Raw genomic sequence first — 24481 nt, 5'->3', positions numbered from 1 at the left:
TAAGCATCAGTCCTCAAAACCCAAGGAGAACATTAAGCAAACGTAAACATAGCAATCATTTCGTCAGTTTTGAGTTATTCTCAGCGACAGTGGAACCTATGTGAGATGTAGCATCCAAACGTTGAAGACGTGTCATTTGTATCATACAATATGGTTGTCCTAGTTCATTTTCCTATCATTGAACCCCTGAACACATCCAGCTGCGATGTGGCTCTCCAAATTGCGACCCAGATCTGCTCCTCCACTCTGCATAATCTTTACAGTGCCTTTAAAAACACTCTTTCTGAGGATCTTATTCTTGAATAGAGGAATGGCGAATAGATCTGTGGTAATCCTCTGGACTAGTCACAAGTTCTGGCAAATCATAGCCTCTCAGAAGATGTCCACTGTTTTGTTGAGCAAAGTAATACAGCTGCCTGGCAAACATTGGTTCAACCTTAAGAACAGACAAAATGTTAATCATCAGACATGTGACAAAATTTCATGCTCCTCATCTTAGTTATTTACAGTGGGTTTAAGTTAAAAACAAGGCAGGACAAAACAGTTCTGCTTACCAGAATGGGAAAATGATTTCAGTGGTCTCATTAAGCTCTGTTTTAAGCTGGGCCTTGCCTGTTCTGCTGCCAAGTGCCTTGCTAACCGCACAACCCCTTACCTCCACTGCCTTCGTTTAGAAGGGCATGTACCAGTGACACAAATGGTGTGTCAGCAATTGCAGCCCCTTAGCCAGCCCCTGGCTCTGAGCGATGCCTACAGGCCTGGTATGTCCATGGTCACCTGAAGCATTCAAATAGACACGCAAAGTGCTGAAAGTCTTGCCTGCATTTTAAAGTACTTTGAGGACTTGACTGGAAATACCGGAGCCCTCAGGTAGAATGAGACGTCACCAAATGACTATGCTTGAGATTAGACTTCAGTCTAACACCAAAGTTACTCTTGTTTGTGTTCATTCAAGCTCTGATGAGGAATCTGTTCAACCACCAAGAGGGATTCGTATGATTTAACATTGCCTTCACTTCTCTCTCTTCAGAAACCATCATTCCCCCTCACGGCTTTGGGCTCTGACTGCAAATATTTAAGTTGCACACTGAAAACAAACACCTGAAGCTCTCCTAACTCTCAGGGGACAGACAAAGTTGGACAACTCTTCTCCACAACCCTCTCCTGCTGGTCAGCCAGCCCCTCCACCTTAAGACACGGGCACCATTTTGGAGGAAAAACCGACTGCCTGTGGGTCCTGCCTCTGGGAATGGAGAGAGTCAGAAGAGATCGCTGCCTTGGAGCAGCCCCACTGATTCCCCTTCCCTTGCTCTCATCGGCATTCGGAGGCAGCTGAGCACCTCCCGTCCCACTATGGGGGACATGGGAAGGCAGCGGGGAAAGTGAGCCAGACAGCTCCCAGGGCATAGATGTTTGGTGGCGTGGTGGAGCCCCATCAGCCCACAAGCCAGGACAGCCTGAGAAGTTGAGGAGAAACTGGTAAGGGGGAAGCAAAGCTCTGGAAAGAGCAAGAGGTACAGGCTCACAGAAAAGCTGACAAGACAAGAGATGGAGAAGGGGGCTGGAGAAGGGATACTAGGAAAGAGGGATGGATAACTTGGGACAAATTTGTGAGATTCCCACCTTCCACCCCAGAGACTTGCTAAGCAGCAGTGTGGCAGTACGAAAGCTGAGCAGCTGAGGGGAGGCCACGGCTTATGACAAAAGTCTGACTTGGGACCCATGCTACTACCGAAGGGGCTTTCGAAAAATTAAGAGAGACACCAGTTTTCTTCCCAAGGATGCAGTAAGCTAAGCCCTGCCGCTAACGTGTGCCTTATCACCTCTCTTGTGGTTTTATGGACCAATACAGCCAATTTAGAAAGTACCTGGTCTCAGTCTCCGTCATCACCCTCTCTCAGATAGCATCCCGAAACACTAGCTTTGAGTGTGTGTGAACTGTGGTCAGTCAGCCCATGAGCTTGCCAGCTACCTTAACCCCGAAGCTGCACAGGCAGCCACTGAATCCCATTAAGGGCTGAGGTCCCTGAGACGCAGGCTGGGATTCTGGAGCGCCTTCACGTGCAGCGGCTGTGAAAGCACCACGTCCTGCACCAGCCTGGCCACCCAAGGAGCTGCACAACCAGGCCAGCAATAACAACACAGCCCAGCTCTTCCAGGGTACCTTTCAGCTTTTGCAAATCCCTTCAAAACCTAAAGAGATCCCTGATGCTCCTCTCTACGGAGAGGAAAATCAGCTGCTCTGCCCTACTGACGGCCACCAGTCAGTCCTTGGCAGATCTGGGGATTCAACTCCCAGTCTGGATGGTGCTGAATTTTCAAGAATTTATTACCTCCCTCACAACCTACACGAGGTAGAAAAGCCTGACTGGCAGATTCATATCCTCCAAGGAATATATTTCTTTTAGGTAAGGCAGAAGTCCTACTTACATGGGCTGTAATTAGTTTCCTCTGCCTCTGCGGATCCGGAAATTCCTCCCCAAAGCACAGAGCAACCTGGTATCTTGGCAGCGGGCGTCCATGGTGAGCAAAGGCTTGCAGCTCTGGGAAGAGAGAAAGGGCCATGTTGTGGGTTAACCCTGGCCTGCAGGTAAGCACCACGCAGCCGCTCGCTCGCTCCCACCACCGGGATGGGGGAGAAGATCAGAAGGGCAAAAGTGAGAAAATTTGTGGGTTGAGATAAAGACAGTTTAATAGGTAAAAAGGAAAAAAAAAAAAACCACCACAAAACAAAACAAAGAAAAACAAGTGATGCAAAAAGCAATCGCTCACCACCAGATGACCGATGCCCAGTCAGTCCCCAAGTAACAGCAACCTTCTCGCAAATTCCCCACTCCCCCCTGCCAAGTTTTACTGCTGACTACGAGGTCATACAGTAGGGAATATCCCTTTGGTCCACTTGGGTCAGCTGTCCCGGCTGTGTCCCCTCCCATCCTCTTGTCCACCCCAGCGTACTCGCTGTGGGGGCAGAATGAGAAACGGAGAAAGCCTTGATGCTCTGAAAGCACTGTTCAGCAATAACTAAAACATCCCTGTGTTATCAGCACTGTTTTGATCACACATCCAAAACACAGCACCACATGGGCTGCTATGAAGAAAATTAACTCTATCCCAGCCAAGACCAGTCCAGACCAGTAAGAAAGACTTTCCAGACGGCTGAGCTCTGAATGGAGGACCCTGGAGCACAGTGGGAGAAGATGAAGTAACTCCAGGGGAGGATGAGAGAGGTCAGGAAACAGACAAGAGGTAAGGAGGAGAAACTGAGTTTGGAGACTTTCCCATGGATCAGAGGGACCTCGTTATAACACTGCAATTTTTCTGTTTGCCTTGCATCACAAGTCATTTCATATGCACAAACCGGGATGTCCTTCCAAGGACAGCAGACCCTCCTAGAGCAGACACCAGCGGTAGCCAGGACCCACTTAAGCAGACGCCCAACAGCAGCACTGAAACCAATGGCTTAGTAGAGCCAGAGACTCAAAGCACTGCCAGGCACGAAATTCAGCCTCAGCAGGACACAGTCATGAAGCTGCTGTCATCACTCTGCCTAGTGGGGGACGGAGAGGCACAGGAAGGTGAAGGACCTTATTCAAGCCATGCACCGAGCCAGCAAAAGAGCCTGTGTCTTCTGCGCTCCTGCACTCTCTTCACTAACCCACATCCTTGCACGAAAGGAAAAGGTCAAATTATATAATTATTCCAATAGACAAAGTGTTACCTATGAAAGATAATGGGAGATGCCTTTATAAGAGACTTCCACTTGGACCAAAATCACTATGTTGTGTTTTAGACACTGCATTTCCTTCCGGAAAAGAGAGAAGTCCATCTAACACAATATCCTCATTAAAGTATGCGTTGTGGGCAGTATTTCTACATAGTTGATTGGTAAAGATTTCATTTTAATTTATAACCCTGTTCGTGCTTCCCAGAAAAAGTTGAAATTAATATGAAAACCAATGTCTTATAATGAAGCACCCCATGCTATACAGGGACAGGAGAGTCTTCAAACTTGGCATGACAAATGCCCCTTTTCCCAAAATACACCCTTGCCATTTCTACTCTAACCGCAAGCTTTTCAGACCAAGGCATGAATTTAGCAGCTACCACAACAGTGTCCCTAACCCAGGCTTGGGACTACTGGTCTTACTGGAAGGGGCAGTTATAAGGGTAAAACAATGGGCCACTCACTTAAAATGCAGAGTAAAGCATAGTTCTCCCCACAGTTTCCCCTCAAAAACCCTAAAAGCGCTGTGAACTTTTTGGAGGTATGCCAGAAGAGAAAAGAGATTTTTCCATAGGACCCTCTGTGCTTCCCTCTGTGCTGCCACAGGACAGGGAAGGATGATCCACCCGAGGCCAGTCCAACGCCACACTGCTAATGGGGAACTTCTGCCACTTTCCTCTTTCCACCAGTTTTACTTGGCCTCAGCAATTCTCCAAATCCTTAATACCTGTGGGAGTGCCACACAGCAGCCTGGGGCATGAACCTGCAGAAGAAAGACCTTTCTTTCCCACCAGCAGGATAACCAGGGCTTGAGGTCAGCCTCCCGCTTCTCCAAAACCCTCCACTCAGTCCGTCTCCCTTTTTGGGCCCAAGTGCCTCCTCCTGCTCCGCAGCGCTCCCCACGCGCCTCCCCAAACCCTCCCCATCTCCTGCTACTCCGGCTCCAGCCGCCTCTCCTTCTGCCAAGCCAACCTTCCTCTGGCTGCCACCCTCATGCTCCCAAATTCTCTTCCTCTGTCCTCCTGCTCTCCACCCAGCCCAATTTACTGCATTTATTATGCAGTACTCCCCACAGACCATCCACCTGGTTTCTCATTTATTGCCATTTTAGCCTTCTCAACAGTACAGGCTGCTCAACACAGGCCTCGATGCTCCGGCGCAGTTTGCATTGCAGGGTCCAGCACCTCAGCAGGGTCCTAATAGCTGTGGTCCACAGTAGTTCTGCTTCTGCCCCTTTCTCTGCTGTTCAATATTTTGTCTCCTGGTAGAGGTCTCCTGCATCTCTTTCCAAGGAAGCCCTGATTTCCTAAGGGGGGAACCCCCACGCTTGCCCGCAGTCTGGGATTTCAGTGCACTCAATTAACATGCAGATGTGATACACCCCTGGCAAGTCACTTACAAACCCAGCTGAGCATCAACACATGCAAAAATTCACTTTGCACACACCGCAGACTATGACTTCAACCGCATGCTTGGGTTTGCACAGGCATTGGTGCATAAGTAATTTAGGAGGGGGAAAAAATAACTATTGCTTGAGCTTATCTTTGGGGTTAGGTGTCTAAAAAGAGATGTCCTGTCAACCGTTTGGAAGAACCCAGAGTACATCTGAAAAACCACCTGAGAAAAGGGAAAGGGATTTCCAAAACGATCATCAGAGGCAGAATTATACATCTTTAAATTAGCATGTGATTGAAGCCCAAGCCAATACCCTGACCTCAAATTCCCCTTTCTAACTGTCAATTTTCACATGCATATGATATTTCTCTCTTTAAATGCATTTCTTGCTTGACCATTTTGCTAGGATGGTGCCATCAGCCTTGGAATATAAAGTAGGTTAAAGCTGTTGGTTTGGGTCTGGTGTTTTTTTTTTAAAAATTTTGCAAGGCATTATTCTCCTAAGAGACTCATGCCAGTGCTGATGCCCTCTTCTAATGGGAAAACGCGCCAAACCATAGGCACTCAGTTTGTCTGTAGCAATGCCACACATCTCAAAGAAGGGGACAACGTATTCCTGCTGCCCAAGTTGTCCTCTGCAACAATGACCGGCTCCCACCAGTATCTCTGGGTGGACAGCTTTCCTCCCTCTAGCTGCTTGGAAGTGCTGGGAAGCAGGGTAGAGGCTCTGCCTCTTCCCTCCACAGGCTGGAAGGAGAAGGCACCATCCTGAAGCACACCCTTGCCCTCTGTACTGATGCTCCCAAGTGTCCTGTGCAAAATAAGACTTTCCCACATTGGTCTGGAGAGCTAATGCACTTCCCTGCTTAGAGCAATCCAGAAACTCCAGAGCTTGTGAAATCCTTTTCACCCCCCAGATATCTTTGAATCGCTGGTACAGACTGAAAAGAAGGCTTTCTACTGAAACTCATGCTGATATTTGTATATTCTGAGCAAGATCTCAGGCTCATTCTGGGTCAGGTTGGGAGCAGCACAAGTGCAGACCACAGACCTACCCAGGACTTACACTCGCAGATCCAAGAATAGGATCCACTTTCCTCTGTCACCCACTATGTGGAAAGACTATTTTGTTAGACTCCTCCTTACGCCTCTTAAAGAGACATGAGGTTTGGGGTGTCACCAGCCAAGCATCAGTTCACTCCTGCTGGTTTGTGCAGGGGTATTGAAAGTGTACGGAGAGCAGAATTTGACAGGATTATTCAGGACTCAACTACCCCTTGACTGTGCTTGCCCAGAAGAAGTAGTGAGGGGTAATTCTTACTGTAACTCATAAGGCAACAGGAAGAACGCACTCCTGTAAAGCTGACGTGGAGAGCGACCAGGTGACATCTCCAGAAATGCTATCAAAGCCATAGTGGGAATTACCTGCTAAAAACTGCTGAGTATCAAAGAGCTTGCATGTTTGGTCCCGCTCCAGCTTGTTGGGTCGGTCACTGCAGAGCGCCAGAGGCCCGTCCCAGTAGATCCTGCTTTGGCAAAGTCTCTTAGCGTAGAGGCCATCAGGTGCCATCCACAGTATTACTCCTCGTTCCAGGTGGTTCAGTAGTTTTTCTATGTTCTTCCTCTGGCCATTATCCTCTGGGTAAGGGAAGATAACTTGCTCCAGGCTGCTGACCTCATAACTTTGGCCATGGGATATCCTACAACCTTCAGGACTAGAAGTTGTCACCTCCTTTACCAGTATTTCACGGTAATATAAGCAGATGTGGAGCCGACAATCTACAAGGAGGGGAAAAAAAAAAAAAAAAAAGAATCACTGTGATACATTAGCTACATTAGTACAAATGGTTTATGTTTCAGATCTGTACTAAGGCCAAGAGACAAATTTGCATGAGATTTCTGAGCCTGGTTGTCACCACCACCCAGAAGACATGCTCGCATTAGCAAAAATCATCTGAAGAATATAAATACTAAAACTTTTGGGGCACAGTAGCATTAATGCGCTCTTATTTTATTATAAGGGCTACTGATGTGGGAATTTGGTAGGAACTAACGTCCCGCAAACTTCACATTTCTGTTTAAAAGGAAAAGTCTGCACGCAAAAAGTTGTCGTTTGTCACATTTTCCAAGTTCACATCACAATTAAACCCACTGGCTCAGTACACTTCCTCAGATTTAATCAGGAAGTAGCTGTGTTTCTCCCCAGATTTTGCATAAAAAGAGGCTTCTGCAGAGGGGCCCTGCAAACTTGCACTTAGCTGCCTGAAGAGAAGCAGCGACTGCTGGCTCCAGCTCCAGCAGGGCTGTACCCGAAATCCCCAGCCTCACTGTCAAATGGCCACTCCATCAACTTGGCTGACTCCTAAGAACTCACACAGCGCTGAATAGATATAGATATATATAACAAAATACATGTGTGTGCATATAGCGTATGTTTATATATATACACAAACACACACACATATATACATACATACATACATACAGAGCCTGATTCAGGAGAACAATCCAGCTCAAGAAACCTGCCGAGCGTCACGTTACAGGTTTATCTTCTTCTGAGTTAAGAGACTCTCTTCTACGCTAAGAGACTTCTGAGAAAAGCACATTCCCACACCTTTTCCCAGAGCCATTCAGAAAGTCCCCCAGCATCCGGACATCTACAAACCTGGCTAAAATAACTTCCCTTTTCTTTCCCGAATGCCTTTTTTTTTTTCCCACCAGGAATAATGAAGCAGAGCAAAGCCAGGTGGCACCAGCAGGAGCAGCTTTTGCAGGGGCTCCTCCTCCCAAATGAGAAACTGAGCTAAAAGTCACTGACAACCCCAAAATTTCCAAACTCCCCTGGGAAGACCTGATTTGGTGGCTCACCGAAGCAACCCAGCACTAACACAGTGAGCCAGCGAAGCACTTCCATCAACTTTAACCACCTCCATCCCTTGGAGCTGCGGCTACAAGTGCTTTAAGTACCCTGGAAAACAGAGGCTTAAGCCCATACACCGAATTCATTCATTAAAGAGGTTTCTTTATTTTTTTTTCTTCTTTTTTCTTTTCATCAGAAAGGAGAGAGAATGGCAGGGCAAGTCAGAAGTGGGAGTCTCTTGTCAAGCTCCCCAGAAAGCCCGGGGGGGGTTACGGACCTTACCTGACAGGGCGAGGGCTTCACCAGACCTTATGCTTGGCTCAATCGGGATGCCAGGAGTCTGGGACTCAGGAGGGGCACAAGCATAAAAGGTTCCTGTCACCTGACAACCTGTTTTCACAAACAAAAGTCAGTGATAGCTGCCTAAATCCTAAAAGAAAAGCTTGGCAGAGCAATCACGGCAATGCAAAAGCAAGTTTTTCTGGGCCCCACCAGGAACTCCCTCTCTTCCCCCTTTCCTCTTAAAAAGGTCTTATTTCCCAATTTTTTCCAGGTATGCCAACTCTACCAATCTCTAGAAATGTTATTTGGGCTGTATTTTTATTTGGGTCTGCCTGAAATACTCCCTTGGCTTTTCCCTATTCCCCCTGGTACTTTTTTCCTTACCTGATGTGGTATTCTATTACAGATATAATTTACATTTTTAACAAGACTACAGCGCTCTTAAAAGTTGCCTGCATAAAAGAATCCACTCGGTACAAGGAATTTTACTAAAAAGAGGTATAACAATAAAGCTGGAACTAACACTGTTTGAAAAGCAGGTAAAGAACATTGTGCAGCAGGAGATTGATAGGGTTGTATTACCAGGACTACTATTAGACAGTTCCAAGAGATGCCTATCAGTAAGTGGATTATAACACGGGCAATTGAAGTTTGCCTCTGCTTCTTAATGTCAATGAAAGTCTCTGGAGGATGATGCAAGCGACTTGCAGACAAGCACACGCTACCTTTCCCAACGGCAGAACCCACCACGGTCAGGAGCTGGAGCAATGCGGATACAAAACACCCACATCTCTTGGAGAAGCCTTACAGCCCAACGAGAAACCCAATGCCAGCCACTAACAGCTGCCTCCAAATCCAGCAAAGCTGGATGTGTGTTTAACTGTTGCAGAGGATGTACTCCAGGGAAGGGTTCATTCAGCTTTTTACTTCGATTTTTTTATTAGCAAACAGCTCAACTAAAAGCAAAGGATTTTGCCTAATAATTCCCATAAACTGCCAGCAAAAGTCGCAGTGCACTGAGCGTTTACTTTTTAGCAGACCCAAAGAAACAGAAGTTTATTTCTCTGCACCAAAACCTCTAGAGAACGGTCCTCTGAAAATGTAGCATCTGCTCTAAGAAGCCCTTCCTCGCTTCCCGTCCTTTCCTGCCCTTCTGGACCGGCTGCTTCTCCCCATGAAGCAAATGCCTGTGTCCTCAGGTGAGTTATCCTGCAAGGGTCTGTGGCACACAGTTCCCTTTCTCTCATGTTTTATCCCCCGCGGGCTTCAGCATTGCCAATTTTCACAATTCAGGCTTTTTCCTAAGGATGCAGAGCTTGGAAAGCCGTGATTATGTTAGGCTCTGGTACTGTGAGATCTTCAGGGAAAGGAACGTCCCTTCATTCTGTTTCTGCTCTACCAGCCCCAAGAGAGACTCAATCCATGACAAGTTGTCCCTTTGCCACAGCACTAAAATAAAGTAATAATTTCAGCTCTCCTCTCGGGAGAATAATGCCATTCTAATCCACAAGGCTGGAGGGAAAACCTCACTGATGTGTGCCTCAAAAGGTCCAAAATCAGAAAGCAAAGCTAAAGAACACATGTTCCCATTTGAGGGTTTTTTTTTGGGGGGGGGGGGGGGGCGGTTGGTTGCCTTCTTATTGCTCAGGGCTTTTGAGACAGCTGAGGACTTTTGGGGGCTCACTTGTTTCAACCCAGAGGACTGCACAGCCCACACACCACATGTATGGTGGCAGTGAAAGCAAGAAGCAGGACAAAAGCTCTTGCCATGGGGCCCCCTGGCTGTCTTTGAAGGGAGCCCAGCCCTCCTCTCCAGCCACTTCTATTAATTCCACTGAAAGCCACAAATAAAAATCTGAAATCTGCGGTCTTTCTAGGTGACCAACCTCAGCAAGCAACCCTACACGGGAGCGTCTTACCATTTTCACAGCCAGGCCCTTGCCAGTGATGACTGCGGGCTGCGAAGGGGACGCCGGCGCACTGGTAGGGGATGTCGGGATGCGGCTGCTCCGGGGCAAACTCCCTCCAGTTCCGTTCGTGGGGCACCATGTAGTTTGGTACCTATTCAATTTAACGAGACACTCTTTTACTCAGCAGCTGTCAAAAGTAATGCTCTGCTTTGCACCAGCTTTCGCGTTTCAGCTCCTTGATTTTCTCTGCCAAAGCCCGCGGAGGTCTAACCATTGGCCAGGCTACGCGAATGGCACTTCGCCACCACCACCAATGAGGCTTTCAAATGAACTTCTCACCACTGGTGTAAATAATAAACAGGGTGGAATAACAAAAGGCAGTCAAAGCAGCGCTGGTAAATGTCTGCTTGGAAGAGGCAAGGCTTCATTGGGTGCTTACATTCTGGCATCGACAGAATGGCAGCACGCTAATATCTATGGCCCAGCAGAAAAGAGCTATTACTCAGGGATAAACAACACCAAGGGAAATCAACTGCCCTGTGGCCTCATATGACATTAGAAAAGTGGCTTCTCGATTTCTCAGTTTTCATAATAAAGTTTCCTCCCAGAGAGAACAAGAGAGGCACACCAGCAAAGACAGACAGAGCACGTAGCACAGAAGTGATGCTGCTCAATGTACAAGCACCAAGCAAAATGCATAACTAATGTCGTACCTGAGATGGTAGTGAAGTGTAAGGAGATGTTATTGGAAAGGGATGGTTCATCATTAGCGGTGGCTCCTCCATGCTGATCTGTTTTGCACCTATGTTCACCCCAGGGATGAAAATAAATGATGTCAACCACATCTTAAGGAAATCTGAAATTAGCACATTGAAGACAAACCTGTACAACCTGCCTGTGAACAAGCAGAGGACTCAAATGCCCTCCAGCGCCCATTTGGGACAGGATTCCCAGCTCTCCCTTGCAGGCAGCTCCAGGAGGCAGCCTGTCCCTCATGGCTCCCTGGTGGCCCACAGGGAAGTGCTGCCCAGCCGTACCCGGTGTCCCACCGTGCCCTCCCCGGGCCCTGCCAAGCTTTTGCCTCCCGCAAGCCCTGCCTGGCACCAGGGGCTTCTCGGAGAGCCGGCACTGCCAGGAGGCTGCAGGCTGGGCATCCCTCGCTCCTGGTGTCTCCCCCTACAGCAGGTACCTACTGTCCGGCTCAAAACACTTCTGCTCTTCCCTGTATTCAAAACGTAGATTCAGCAAGCTATTTTTATTTATTTATTTATTTATTGCCTGTCCCTTGAGCTGCCTGCTTGGCTCTCGCTACACAGAACTGGCAGGGAGGCTCCAGCTAAAAGAGCGATTCCTCCAGCGATGCGCAGGGCGCCCGTCTGCATCTTCTGCAAGGGTTCCCTTTCAACGCTCCGACTCAAACGCCAGCAGGCCTCCTGCAGGCGCAGCCTCTTAAGTCATCAGAACAAGCGGCACTTGAGCCCTGCGTTTTGGCTCCTTAAAAGACTTAAAAAGGCCGAGTGGCCACGGCAGAAAAGCACGCTTCAGTCCCCATATGCTTACAATGAGACATATTCACACTCTGTTACACGGGGAATTTGAGATGCTTTACCTTTTTTAGCTCCTTCTGGCACTATTCTGTACACTTTATAGGGATCTGAGATGTCCAGCTGGCTTCTCTCCACCAGTTCTTCAAAGTCATTGCTCTTGTTCAAAGCACACCTTAATCTTGTCTTCCAGGTAGGGGGATCTGGTTTATCGATGCCCTCTCTGAACTTTCCTTTAAAAAGAGCCCAGGCCTGGAAACATTTCAGATAATCAAAAGAACAAGGAAAGAAAAAAAAAAAAAAAAAGAAAGAAAAAAAGAATAAGAATCAACTGCAATGTACATGTCCACAATGCTTGAAACAGCACATATGTGTGTGTTCATATGTGCATGAATTTACTCCCTACAGATTTAGGCTGAGAAAAAAGCAGCACGGTAAGGTAGGAAAAACAGTGTAGCAGGCACAAGGAAAGGGAGAAAATGATCCAAGATGAATGTGGAAACAGCCATGCTGCAGTCCCACAAGCATTTAGCTCCGCACAGAGAAGTGCGAAAGGGCGGGCTGTCTCATCCCACAAACACAGGGGACACAGGGCACAACTAGGGCCACCAGGCGGGCAGCCGGCGGTGGCGGGCACCCAGCAGAGCCAGCCCACAGAGGCGGCCGGCGAGGTCAGGATGGCAAGGGGCCACCGCAGAGCCTCAGCGCATCCCTCCTGCCCCATCTGTGTCCCACAACCCTGACCCCGGGCCGAGCCCAACCTTGAAGAGAGCGGCATCCTCCTCGCGGTTGTAGTCCTGCTTGCCGGCATGCTTCCAAGGGATGCGGAAGATGCTCTTCTCGTCGTTCTCCCACACCAGCCCCGGGTACTTGCCGCTGTCTATCTGGTCGATCAGCCACTGGCGGAGTTTCCCGTTGCCACAGCTCACCGAGTTCATCCCGCACTCGCCCGGCTCCAAGTTCATGCCACTCGTGTCGGAGAACAGGTGGGGGGTTTTGGGGTGTCTCACCGAGCCCACCTCTCTGCACACGCCCAAGCACCGGCTCTCTGGGGGGCTGCGGAGGAGGGGGAGAGGGGCAGGATGGGGGGAGAGGAAAACCCACAGGTCAGACACCAGCTGAAGTCCCCGCATAGAGTCCCACAAGCGGTGCCCAGTCCCCTGTGCCACACTTATCATGTCAAACGGCATCTACGGTGTGCAGAGGGGCCCCGGGGAGCCCGGGAAACACGGTACAGAGCCTCAGGAAACCAGGCAGAGCCCCCCCCAGCCCTCCCCAGGCACCGCTCGTGCTGCAGACTTTGACAGACTTCCCCCCTGTCCCGACACTGTTTTGCATGAACGCACATGGGCTGTTGAAATTTTCATTGCAAGTGAACTCAAGGCACAAAGCCCTTGTCTTGCTCAGAGTTCACCTGGGTTTTTAATTTTTTAACCAAAAGAGAAAAAATTACCTAAAAACGTATTTGCATACGATAGTGCACATATGTAATGGTAGCCACATGCTCGCAATTTGGAGGGCTTCACATGCAGTTACGATTTATACGGCATCTAAGTACAACATCAAAATAGTTTTCACAAGCTCACTTAAGCCAGACACATTTGAACACATGATGTCCTATACATATCTACCCTTCCAACTGCTCCCAACACGCATATATAGTAACATTCAAATCTATACATTGCAAACACCTAAAAGTGGCAAGGCAGAAACCTACGGAGCCTGGCACGAGGGCACTGTCCCCAGCAATGTGGGAGCTCACAGCCAGCCACACAGAGCCCTAGCCACAGGCAGCGGTGCAGGCACGCGCTGGGAGCGGTGTGGCTCTGTGGTGATGGGCACCCACTGTAAAGGTCCTAATGTGAGGACACCGACACCAGTGATGGGGACCTGGTGTCAAACTTGTCTCCCTGGCCTGAATAAGTCCTTCAATGCCCCAAAGCTTGGTTTGGTGTTTTGTTTGGTTTTTTTTCCCTGCCTCATTACATCAAATAAAAAAGATTCCTCACCCACAGCCTTTGCCTCCACACACAGGGAGACTTTCAGAGACCGCTTGTCACACAGGTGCACACTACTGTGGGCAGGTGGGCAGCTCCGCACCCCTTTCACCCCTCACACCCCTCCTAAGGCAGCAGCATCCCCCCGGACACCAACCCCGGTCCCCCAGCTTCTCCCTGGGGCGCAAAGCGCCTGGGGGGACAGCCAGGGTCGCCGTTCTCCCACGCATGGCCCGCCGATGCCCATGTAAAGACCCCCAAAAACGTCCTTTCCCCCTCTAAGAGCATGAAGCGGATCCCCCCCCGATCCGTTCCCGCGACCCTCCCCAGGGCAGAGGGAACGGGCAGCCCCGGGGGCCGGTGCGCGCCTTCCCCTCGGGAGCAGATAACGGGGCGGGTATTATCTTTTTGCTTTAAATTGGGGGGGATAAATTAAAATTAAAAGAAAAAAAGGCCAAACGGCTCTCTCAGGTGCCGACAGCACCAGGAGAAGCCCAGACGGGGCAAAGCCGAGGTGTCCCCACCGCCCCGCGTCTCCCTCCCCGGCCCGGCGGGTCCCGCGGCGGGTCCCGCTCTGCCCCGGGGCGGGGAGGGGGGGGGGGGGGGGATGTCGGGGTGTCGGGCGGAGCGCTGCGGCGGCCCGGCGGGGCGGGGGGCGGCCCGGGGTGGGCTCCACCGCCGCCGCCGTCGCTTACCTCTGTGGCGGCGCTGGGAGCGGGCAGGGGCCGCCGGCTGCTGAGACGGGGCGCACCGCGACTGGGCCGGCGGCACCGGGAAGTTTCTTTATATGATGGAGGGCGTCGTGCCCGGGCGGGGGGAAGGCGGGCCCCGGCCCGGAGGTGGAGCCGACGAAGGGGAGCGGGGACTTTGCGAGCTGGAAAACATCTGAGGCAGTGACACATGCCCATTGCTGGTAAACACACGCCGCGGGGCGGGGGGGCGCAGCCCGGCGCCCTCTCTGCGTCCGTGTTGGTTTTTTTAAAAAATCTATACAGACAGACACATACACATAAATAGCATGGGGAAACTCCTACCTATGAGAGCCGGGCGGCTTTTACTGTAAAAGGCCCATCTAGCTACACCCACCAGAAGCGTGCTAGACGGCGCCGGCCGGGCTCCCGGGCGGCTCGGGGGAGCGGCTCGGGGAGACGGCGGGCATCCGCCCACCCACCCAGCCCCCGACACCGTGACCGGGGCCGGTACCCCCTGCCCGCACCCCCTGCGACCCAACCCGGCTTTGCCCAGGGCGCCGAGTCGGGATCGCAGAGGGGAGGATGAGAAATACACACACACACACACACGCACCCCGGCGAGCCTGCCCCGTGCTTTGCAGCCCGTAAGGTGTGAAACAGGGGACAAGGTGGGGGGCAGCGGCGGCGCCGGGACCCGCAGGCAGCGAGTCCCGACGGGGAGGCAGCAGCCGGAGCCGGGAGGAGCCGCCAGCCCCGGCCGGGAGCCGTTCCCGCCCCGCCGAGCTCAGGGGATGCTGCCCCGGGAAAGCCCGTCCGAAGTACCGGCGCCGGAGCCGGGGCTGGGTGGTGGGGAACCCACTCGTTCGCCTGTCTGCAAAGTCCCCTGCCCTGATGTGGTGGGAGCCGGGGAGAGCGGGGGGGGCTTGGATGAAAGTCTTTCTTACCGCCTTTTGGGTTTCAAACACGTGTTTCATGCCACGACACTTTCTTGTTGTTGTTCTAACGTCTCCAACACATATCCACATCCTTTCTGCTGTAACGTATCAGATCAAAAAACCAGTCATCGCGCGCTGTGCTGGCAGGCCGCCGGTGAGGAGGGTACATGCAGAGTTTAGGACATTAATTGCAAATCTTCAACGCCATCTTCTGAAATTTAAATGTAATTATCGCCACGTTTTGAGGGAGAAGTGAGAAGTGCAGGCATTTTTAGATATCGAGTTTATAACATACCATCCATCCTCTAAAAAAAGAATTGGCAGTGCCCATCCAAAATCCTTTCAGTTATGAGTTAAGGCACCTTCAAAACATTAAAATAAGTCTTTGAGATTGGAGGTGACTGCCACCATAAATCAAGACGAGCAACCACAGCTTTACCAAAAGACATCTGAAAGGCTTTCTAAAAATCCAATTTCGATTCCTAGGGGCAAGACTGTGTGGTACTCAGTGCGCCAACTGTAATTTCATTAAGTATAAAACCATCTTGAAATATATCACTATAAAATGAACACTTCTCATGCCTTCTCTCTTTCACAGCTTTTAAGAGAGCAAAATCTGCAAGTGCAAAACTTGCAGATTTGATCCACATTGGGTCAAACCCTTCAGGGGAAAAAAAGCCATCTTCCTCAAATGCTGGAGAATATTTTGGAAAAAAAAAAATAGTTGTGCTTGTCCAAAGAAATCCATGCATAGAGAGGTAGATGAGTTACACGTTCAGAAATCTTTAAGAGAAGACAAAGCCAATCATAAAAAACCCAGACAGCACATATGTGGGAAATTACCTGGCTGGGTGGTTGGTTGCTGTCTTTGTGCAGCAAAAACTCTATCATAAAACTCTCCCCGGTTGCCTAAATTTTAGAGAGGATGCTTAAAGGCGGACCCCTACATGCACAGTCAGCCTTTGCAAATAAGTCTTCTCATGAGTAGGGCATGCTAATCTCATTAGCTTTGCTGACTTTGTTACTCGGGGTTTCAGCCATTTCACTTTAAGATAGAAAAAAAAAAAAAAAAGTAGGACCACCATTTCAGTCTGTAAAGTAGAAAACTCTGATCAATAACAGGACTGCGGTGTCTGCATTAAATGCTGCAGCAGCGCGCCTGTAAACTTTCATTGGGTGCTTTCTGCGTATGTGAAGAGGCGATTCCTCCCTAACCTGCCTTGCTGGTGATCTGAACTGTGACAGCACCTCAAGCCTCTTTATCGTTTTTCTCGTGATTTCCACACCATCGTGAGTGCCTGACCCTTCAAACCTTACCCAAAAGCCCCACTGCCTTCATGGAAGTTTTCTGCGTCGGTGACCGAATTGAAGTCCTCTTGTGAAAATGCTCTTGCTGCTGTTTAACCACGGCAGTCACCGCCGGGGCCCCTGTTTTTTCACACTCTTAAGGTCACACTGACTAAAGGCATGCCAGGAAAAGTGACTGTTTCTTCTCAACAGTCGCTTACAAGCCCTCGGCGCATAGAAAGCTGGCTTCTGCTTTCACCAAAGCCCTCTGAAGTCCCAGCTGAATCACCTGGGAATTGCACCCAAGGCAGAAAAGCAGAAAGAGGTGCCAGCTCTGACCAGCTGCCGGGGGCTCTCTGAAATGGGTCCCTACAGAAAAGTGCAGTGCTGAGCCAAAGGGCGCAAGTATTAAACGCTCTTCCACTCAGGAGTTTACTCCTCCTTTCCTTCAGGAAGGTTGCCCTTGCTCTCCCGGGTGCAAAGGCTCTCCTGCCTGCCTAAAAATCCACCGGGTGAAACCAGTCTCTAAGCCAGAGGGACTTGTCAGAAACATGCCGGAGACAATATGTCTGGCAGCACAGGCCCTTTGAGGATTGCCGCTCACTCGTTGGAGACCACGAAATGCCCTCAGGCACCGTCGCAGGGGGAGTTCCTCTGTGCAGAAGAGGAACCTGCCAAGGGTGAGCGAGGAGCACCCACTCCCTCGCGCTGCTCCCGCTTGGGCTGACAGGGCTGCACTGGTTGCACTGGCCATCCATCTGCCTGCGGCTCTGGTGGGAATGTGCTTGTGACGGCAGGTCCTGGTGGGCGCTAAAAGTCGGGCCCCCAGAGCACTCACCACAGCCCAGAGCAGACCCACCGGTGAGCAGGAGCGTGGCAGGGAGTGAGCTCCTTCCCCAGCGGTCCATCTCTAGTCTTGGGTGAACAACCTGACCAGGGCTCTTGAGGAACCCAGCAAAGCTTGTGCTGAAGCCCTCGACAAATGACGTCAGCAAATGCATTTTTTGAAGTGGGTTAAGCCCCTAAACGTGGTTTCAAAAAGCCCAGCTGCCCATCTACATGTTTAGCTGCCCCCAAACCCCTTTCCTGAGATGGAAGTGTTTGAAGAGCTCAATGCCTTGCTCTTGGCACTGGTTTCCACTGGATGCCTTCTTCCCTCAGAAGTCCTCGCGAATCCATGGTTGCAAGTCCCTATGAGGTGACGCCCTCCCAAAGCAGCAGCGCAACTCAGACCCCAGGAAGCCACACTATCAAAGCCTCACAACCCTGCGCTTCAGTCAACAGCTCCGAGGCATGGGGTTGCGTTCACAAGTCGCTTACACAGCAGAAAGACCTCCATGGATGGCATTGATGGAATTCAAAGACACTGTGGAAATTTGGGGCGGATTCCCAATTACTTTGATTTATTCCAGCAACACATCTGCTCTATAAGCAGTATAACACAAGTCGCAACAGACAATTTTAAGCATCCTCTGTTCTGGTAACTTCGGGTGTCAGAAGCGCTCCCTTCTCATTTTGGGAGGGCATTTGCAGTTCCTCCATTTAAAATAGTGACTCCTGAAACAGTTTATCATATATCTTCCATATTACTAATTACACAGTCATTTTAAACTGTTAGAAGCAAAGCACGCAGGCGAGCGTGGCTGTATCTTTGCACTTCTAAGCAGAAAAGTCTCACAGCCCAGTTGCAATTATTTTGGGTGGATTCGGTGTACATTTTGCTTTCTTTTCATGTACTTCCCCTCCACTTCGTAGCCAAGAATATTTCAAACCGCCTTTCATAAGGCTGCCTTCATGCCTCTGTACATCAGCCTGGGACTGAAATAGCCTCTCACCGCCGTGTCCTAACACCTGAGGTGTCCTGCAGCTTTCCTCTGAAGAGGAAAGGTTGGTTTGCTCATCCAACCGAGGCAGCACCCAAGCAGCAAGGCGCCCTTCCCCAGTGCTGGGTCATCAGGCCAGGAGCTTAGAAACCCGGGGCTGACACCTTCACCCCTGCAAACCAACAGCAAAATTTTTACGGACTTCCCGCTCCTGGGGGCCTCGGGGTTGAGCAGCAGGGCTGCTTGGGCAGCTAGCCTTGGGCTGATGGTGCTTGCTTTGTAAACCAGGCACTGGAGGGCTGTGCTGCTGGGACTGGGGGATGAAAGGATACAGCAGCATCAGCATTGTCGCCCCGTCTGTGCCTGCCAGCCATGCCCCAGGGACTTGGGTCCCATCAGGCACCAGAAAGGAAAGGTCATACCATCGACTGCCAGCGGTGAGAGCTCCACGGAGCGCAACACGCTTTGCTGAATGCTGGAGACTCTTTTCATGATAATGTAATCAATATATTTGCATCTAAGCACTTCTAAGCATTAATTTACTTTTTCTGGAAATCAGAGGTATTTCCATGCTCTTGCCTCCCCCCCACTTCTTATTTACCTTTCCACATATTTTCAGGGATCTCTGGTTATTCTTGGCTCATTATTAACCCCCTTCCCACCCGACATCATTTCTACTTTCCCAAATGCCACGCGGAATTGCTGAGCCGGGATCCGGAGGGGTACAACTGAACAGCCCTTTCATGACCTGCTTCTGATGCCTTCCAACATTCCCCACGTTGGCTGGGAAAGGAGATTCAAGCAGAGTGTGTCTTATGAGCAGGTTTCTGAAATGAGGAACAACTCATGTTCAGATCTACGGACTGTTTTCTTCAATATGCAGAATATGTGTGAAAATCCGTATGACTTGGAAGTAACCATTCTAAGATTGTGTGTCCTTGAGGGCAAAAGCTGCTGGAGGGTATCTAACGTGTACTTGGTTCTATTGCAGGTACAAGCAGTAATTAATAAATACCGCCACTGTCCGAGGAAAATGCCAAGTGCCCTGAGAGAGTGCAGGGAAACCAAATGGAATATGACGGATAGGATTTGGGTACTGCTCCAGTGTCCGAACCGCCTGTTGTAATCATCTGGAATCACAAAGCATGAATATTTCCAGTCAAAAACTAATGGTAGCAGCAGGCTTTACTCTAGAGGTGCTCCAGGTTTTATCACTTTTGTAAGGAAGAAAAGCCTTGGATTTTGTGGGTCTGCACACACGCTCATGTGCCTGCATTTTTGCAGAATGCTGGTAGCAATTCCACTTTTGCTAAAAAGTAATTTTAAAGCTCGCTCCGCGCTCCTTGAAAAGCCACAAGGCAGCTCTGGATCATCATCATCAGTCCAAGAAAGAAAAGGTGGAGGTTCCTGAAACTTCAAAAAACCCTGCTGGACACACAAATTGGATGATTCCGCCAAGCTAAGGAAATGAAAACATGTGAGTGAGTAGTGTTGTGAGTCAAATCATCAACATTATGAATAAAAACAATATTGAGAGTTTGTTGCTGAATGAGCAAGAAATTTGACTTCTTGGATGCCAAGGTTGGATTTGAAGTGCAGCAGCTTATGCCAGGATGGCATTCTTTTCCTATTCTCCTTTTTTGCGTTAGCTTTATTCCTCAATACGGTGTCATCTTCCCTGCCCATTTCCCCAGAGCAGTTCCACCTATGCTAGCCCAGCCACTTTCATCAGCAAGCAGCAGGTAGTCATCTAAAAAAATAAAATTGAAAAATTAGGGGAAAAAGAAAAGAAAAAAACTATCAGTAGTTTTCAAATAAAAATTAAGGAAAGCACGGTTGGCATCACTTAACAAAGTGAATTTCTGAAAATTTCTGAGCAGATGTATAACTGTATTTGTGAAGAATATGTTCACTTTGTCATGCAATAATGCATTTAATGCCTTGAACTAATGCCTTTAATTCACAAACACTCATTGCATATTCGTTATTTATCGTCACCGTCTGAGCAGCTGATGTCTTGATGACCTTCGACCTCTCTTGCAACTCTCCCTGATGAGTGCAGGTGAGGGAGGGAGGGAGCCGTCTTCTCGGGGAGAGGAGCATCACACTGACTGTCCATCCAGTGAACACGGTCACTTACCTGGTGTGACCATTTTCATTCTTTAAAACATGTTGTATTAAATAATAATACCAGTCCCTGTTTCTTCTTAAAGCATCACCCCCAACAAGCTTTGGAGAGATAACCTGTCCTGTGGAAGTCTGGGGAGGGTTCTGGCCCTTAAAATAAAAACTTGTAGCTGACTATGATGCATTGCTGCAAGAATTTAAACTTTACAGCAAATTAAAAAATTTCAACCACAGAGAGCAGGTTGAGAAGAAAGCCAACTCTTTTTCCTGAGTACTTTTTAAAAATAATAGAGAACTTTTTTAAAAATTGTTCATTTTCATATGAAATCTCAAAATCTAATGTGCTTGACGTTCAACAAAACAGAGAAAAAAATTAAAAATCTGTTAGAATTCTCTTTTCAGAGAGAACGTGAATGTATATGTTTTTATTTGTTTACCATAGACCATATTTTATCAACTTTTATTTTGGTGGTCTCTGGTTTGCTTGTTTTTAAGTGCAAAAATATTTATCTTCTAATGACCTCCAGTAAACAAATGGACCAGCTCTCCTTCACGTTCTGGTGCTAGCCAGGAGGTGCTGAGAACAACCTCTCTGTTAACTCAGGTAATTTGAGTCTCGCATCTCTGCCAGGCGGCCATCACACACTGCACTTGGCTAAAGACGTCTCAAATGTGACTAACGCTGACAAAAACCACTTATTGCATCTTGATCACAGAAGTTTACCCAAGCTGGGGCTGATGCCTCAGTGGAGTGGAGATGTGGGACCGCTCCAAAGGTGGTACTTGATCCAAACAGGATTTATTATAGTGAAGAACAGGGTAAAGGCTGAATTCATGCCCTCGGAAAAACTGTCTTTTTGGAGTGCATTTCCAGACTGCGGGGCACACAGGGAGAGGGCCAGGCCCGCTGTTGCGGGAGTGGGACAAGGATGCAGCTGGTGATGGAGGTGCTGCCATTGGGTGCATGGGCTGCAGTGGGACCCCCTGGGATCACTCTCTTGAGTCCTTTCCTCCAGCAAGGAAGAAGCATATTTCCAGGGATTTGGAGAGCATTGATCACTGGCTGTCACATTGTTGATTCCTGGCATGTTTTGGGCTTCTCAAGGGTCTGTGGCTGGATGAAACTCCAACTGTTGGACTTCCCATCACATTGTGAGAGCCTTATGCCCAGGGGAAGGGAGGATGCCGATGTGACCACTTTAAATACTTTTGCTGTAACCAATCTTTGCTGGCTTTCATACCAGCATAAGGTAAGTATTGTTCTTGGGTTCGTTTGTATCTAAGCTCAAACCCACATAATTTCCTGGGTTCAAAAGATCAGCTTGTCTTTGTGTATTTTGGGGTTGAGGTTCCACTTCAAAGAAACTGAGCTGCAAGGAGCCCAGTTAAATCAGAAAATGACTTGGAGAAGGAAGGGATTAGGGTGACACAACCCGAAAAATCACTGAAAACTAAACACTGAACATTAAAAAACATCCACGAGATCTATACTGCATATGTATCACCCATTCTGCTCCCACCACCTACTACAATTCTCCATTAAATATAAAACTGTTTGGGTTTTCTGTCCTTTTGAGTTGGAGCATCTTTGTTGAAAGCAATGCAAAGCAGAAATTTAAATGATAGAGGAAAGAACTCAGAAGAGAGGGAGCTTTGGGAAGTTTCACAGAAACCATAGATGTGGCTGCCACTGCCATTTCCCTGCTTTAAAGAAACTGTGAGGGTCTCCTCTTGTCTGTGACCATTGTAGGGTGGAAATCATTGGTGGCACACGCATCCCTTTGGAAAGAGATGTTTCAGACACCATAGGTATAGCATACCCTATACAATTTCAAACATGGTTTGGTTTCATCCTACCTTGATTAGTGAGGGGTAAATCCTCAGCCTGGACTTACTGAGCAGATGGTGATGAGATGCAGATGGTTGTGAGAAGGAGGTGGTGGCGATGGTCTAGCAGTTTGAGTTACCTTCTTCTTTTTGATAGACAAAAGAGGAACTCACAGCCCCTAAAAAGGAAAAATATTTAGTGAGCAAGGGGGGCTATAACCTAAATTATTTAAAGAAAAAGAATCCAGCTATTAAGTGCTTAGGCAGCAACTCAAATAACCTGCCTGTGTTTTTCTGTTGAGGAGAGACCTGACTCATCACTCACAGCAGCACAATGCAAGTTTGGCTGTAATCTAGAGGGAGCGAATGCGAGCCCCAAATGAATGTACAGTGGTATTTCACTTTGAAAAGAAGCGGGTCAGCCCTATTAAATGTGCAGAAGAATGATTTAAAAGGAAACGAGTCTTTGTAAACAAGGATTTCGGTGGAGAGCAAGAACAGGGGATAGTGAGTACATCCAGTCAGAATTTCTCCTGCTATCAATGATCAGTCTAGCAGGTACATAAATCAGTGACTGCTTTCTGAAAGTTTTCAAAGACATGAAACATCTTCATTAGCTGCGACACCAAACGTAATCAAATGTCACTTTACAACGCGGCGCCAGATGAACCACTGGACCCTCAGCAGTTTCAGCTCGAGCACTCAGATCATGGGGCAGCAGAATCCGCTCAACAGGTCAGCTGCTCTGGGCGGAGGCTTTGGTGCAAGCTCTTGCAGGAGGGAAATCATCCTTCTACAGTCCTGTGACAACGGGGACATTTGTGTTACAGTCCTCTTTGCCAGGTGCTTTGCTAAATGAGAGGGAATGGGCGCATGGAGAGTGCCTGACACTACAAAGTTTTAGAAAATTGCTCAAAGTCATCTATCCCTTCCGACATGTCAGCATCTTTCTGCCTAGAGGAGCTCTGGTGTGGGTTTTCTATACTGTGGAGCAGGGTGGAAGGGACAACGGAACCAGGTTTCTCCTCATCACTGATGCTTAATCCCCCAGGCACGGGGCCAGATGGAACAAAAGAGGTTGGAGCGGGGCTCCCCAGGGCTCACCTTGCGTCGTGCCCCATGCAGGAGCAGGCCACATGCGAACCTGCCGGGGAAGAGGTGAGAAGTGGAGGTGCAGGTCATCTCCAAACAGCAGGCTACTGCCAGGGCCTGGCCAGAGAGTGATGGCTGCATCGCTTCTCAGCAGGGTACGAGGCACGCTTCTCCCCCACAGCTGGTAAAGCCTGATGGAAGGATGCTCAGGGATGGTTCTCCTTCCTTGGAGAGCCCAGTGGCATGGTGCCCATAAAACCTTATTTCCAAAGATGCTGAGAGCGTATCATAATCTGCAAAGAGCAAGCAAACACCTGGGTGATGGTGGATAAAACTACTAAATGTGAGGGGAAAATACATAAGAGCTGAAATGTTTCCAAAAGTCAGGAGGGAACGTCACAATGTTGTGGCCACTTTGGAAAGAGAGACTTGGCTGCTTTTGGAAATGTCTCTCTAAACAGTGAATATGTGAATTTATAGTAACAATACGTTATTACATCTCCTCCTACCTTTCTCCACTCCAGAGCACAGCAGCTTTTGATATCACCGCATAAGGAAGGGCCGTGGCAGCTGTAGCGCTGCATCCACGATGGTCTCGTCAGGAAAAGAACATTTGGGCCCCAATGAAGTTTAGGTGGAAGAAAATCTTACACCAGGTGCTGGTCTGCAGAGATGCTACCAGAGAGAACTGGAACAGCCCTGCACAAGCAGGAGCGTGTGTGCACATCCAGGGGATTCCCTATGGGCAGTGCTTTGTTTTATACTGACTTGCTTCACAGTGGCTGAAGCAGAGATTTGCAAAGGTAGGGCGGGAAGTTTTCAGTGGCAGTGGGGTGCTGCTTTCCATTTAGCGACATGGGAAAATCTCCCCCTTTAAAACGCATTGTCTACCTCGCTTTGTTTCACTTTATCTCAGGGAAAATTCTGAATATTCTCTGAATTTCACCTGACAGTTGATGCTGGCCCACACTACCTTCTGAGGAGTT

General features: G+C 49.0%; 1 protein-coding gene across 1 annotated transcript in view; it reads right to left on the bottom strand.

Moving 5' to 3' along the window:
• Positions 1-292: 292 nt before the first annotated feature.
• DUSP22 (dual specificity phosphatase 22) overlaps positions 293-24481 on the bottom strand; it is a gene marked incomplete at its 3' end in the record, with an annotated part of 79365 nt that continues 55176 nt past the window's right edge. Inside the window, exons 7-14 of the mRNA XM_082479895.1 lie at positions 12477-12736; positions 11781-11967; positions 10885-10973; positions 10181-10322; positions 8262-8369; positions 6545-6898; positions 2431-2543; positions 293-436 (exon numbers count right to left, since the gene is read on the bottom strand). Of these exons, the coding sequence (XP_082336021.1) occupies positions 293-436; positions 2431-2543; positions 6545-6898; positions 8262-8369; positions 10181-10322; positions 10885-10973; positions 11781-11967; positions 12477-12736 (1397 nt within the window). The remainder of the gene's footprint in view (positions 437-2430; positions 2544-6544; positions 6899-8261; positions 8370-10180; positions 10323-10884; positions 10974-11780; positions 11968-12476; positions 12737-24481) is intronic.

Source organism: Vanellus vanellus (genome assembly GCF_965231255.1).
Source record: "Vanellus vanellus genome assembly, chromosome: 2".
NCBI classification, from domain to species: domain Eukaryota; kingdom Metazoa; phylum Chordata; class Aves; order Charadriiformes; family Charadriidae; genus Vanellus; species Vanellus vanellus.
Note: the sequence above shows the minus strand (reverse complement) of the source record. Positions and strands in the feature narration are given on the sequence as shown.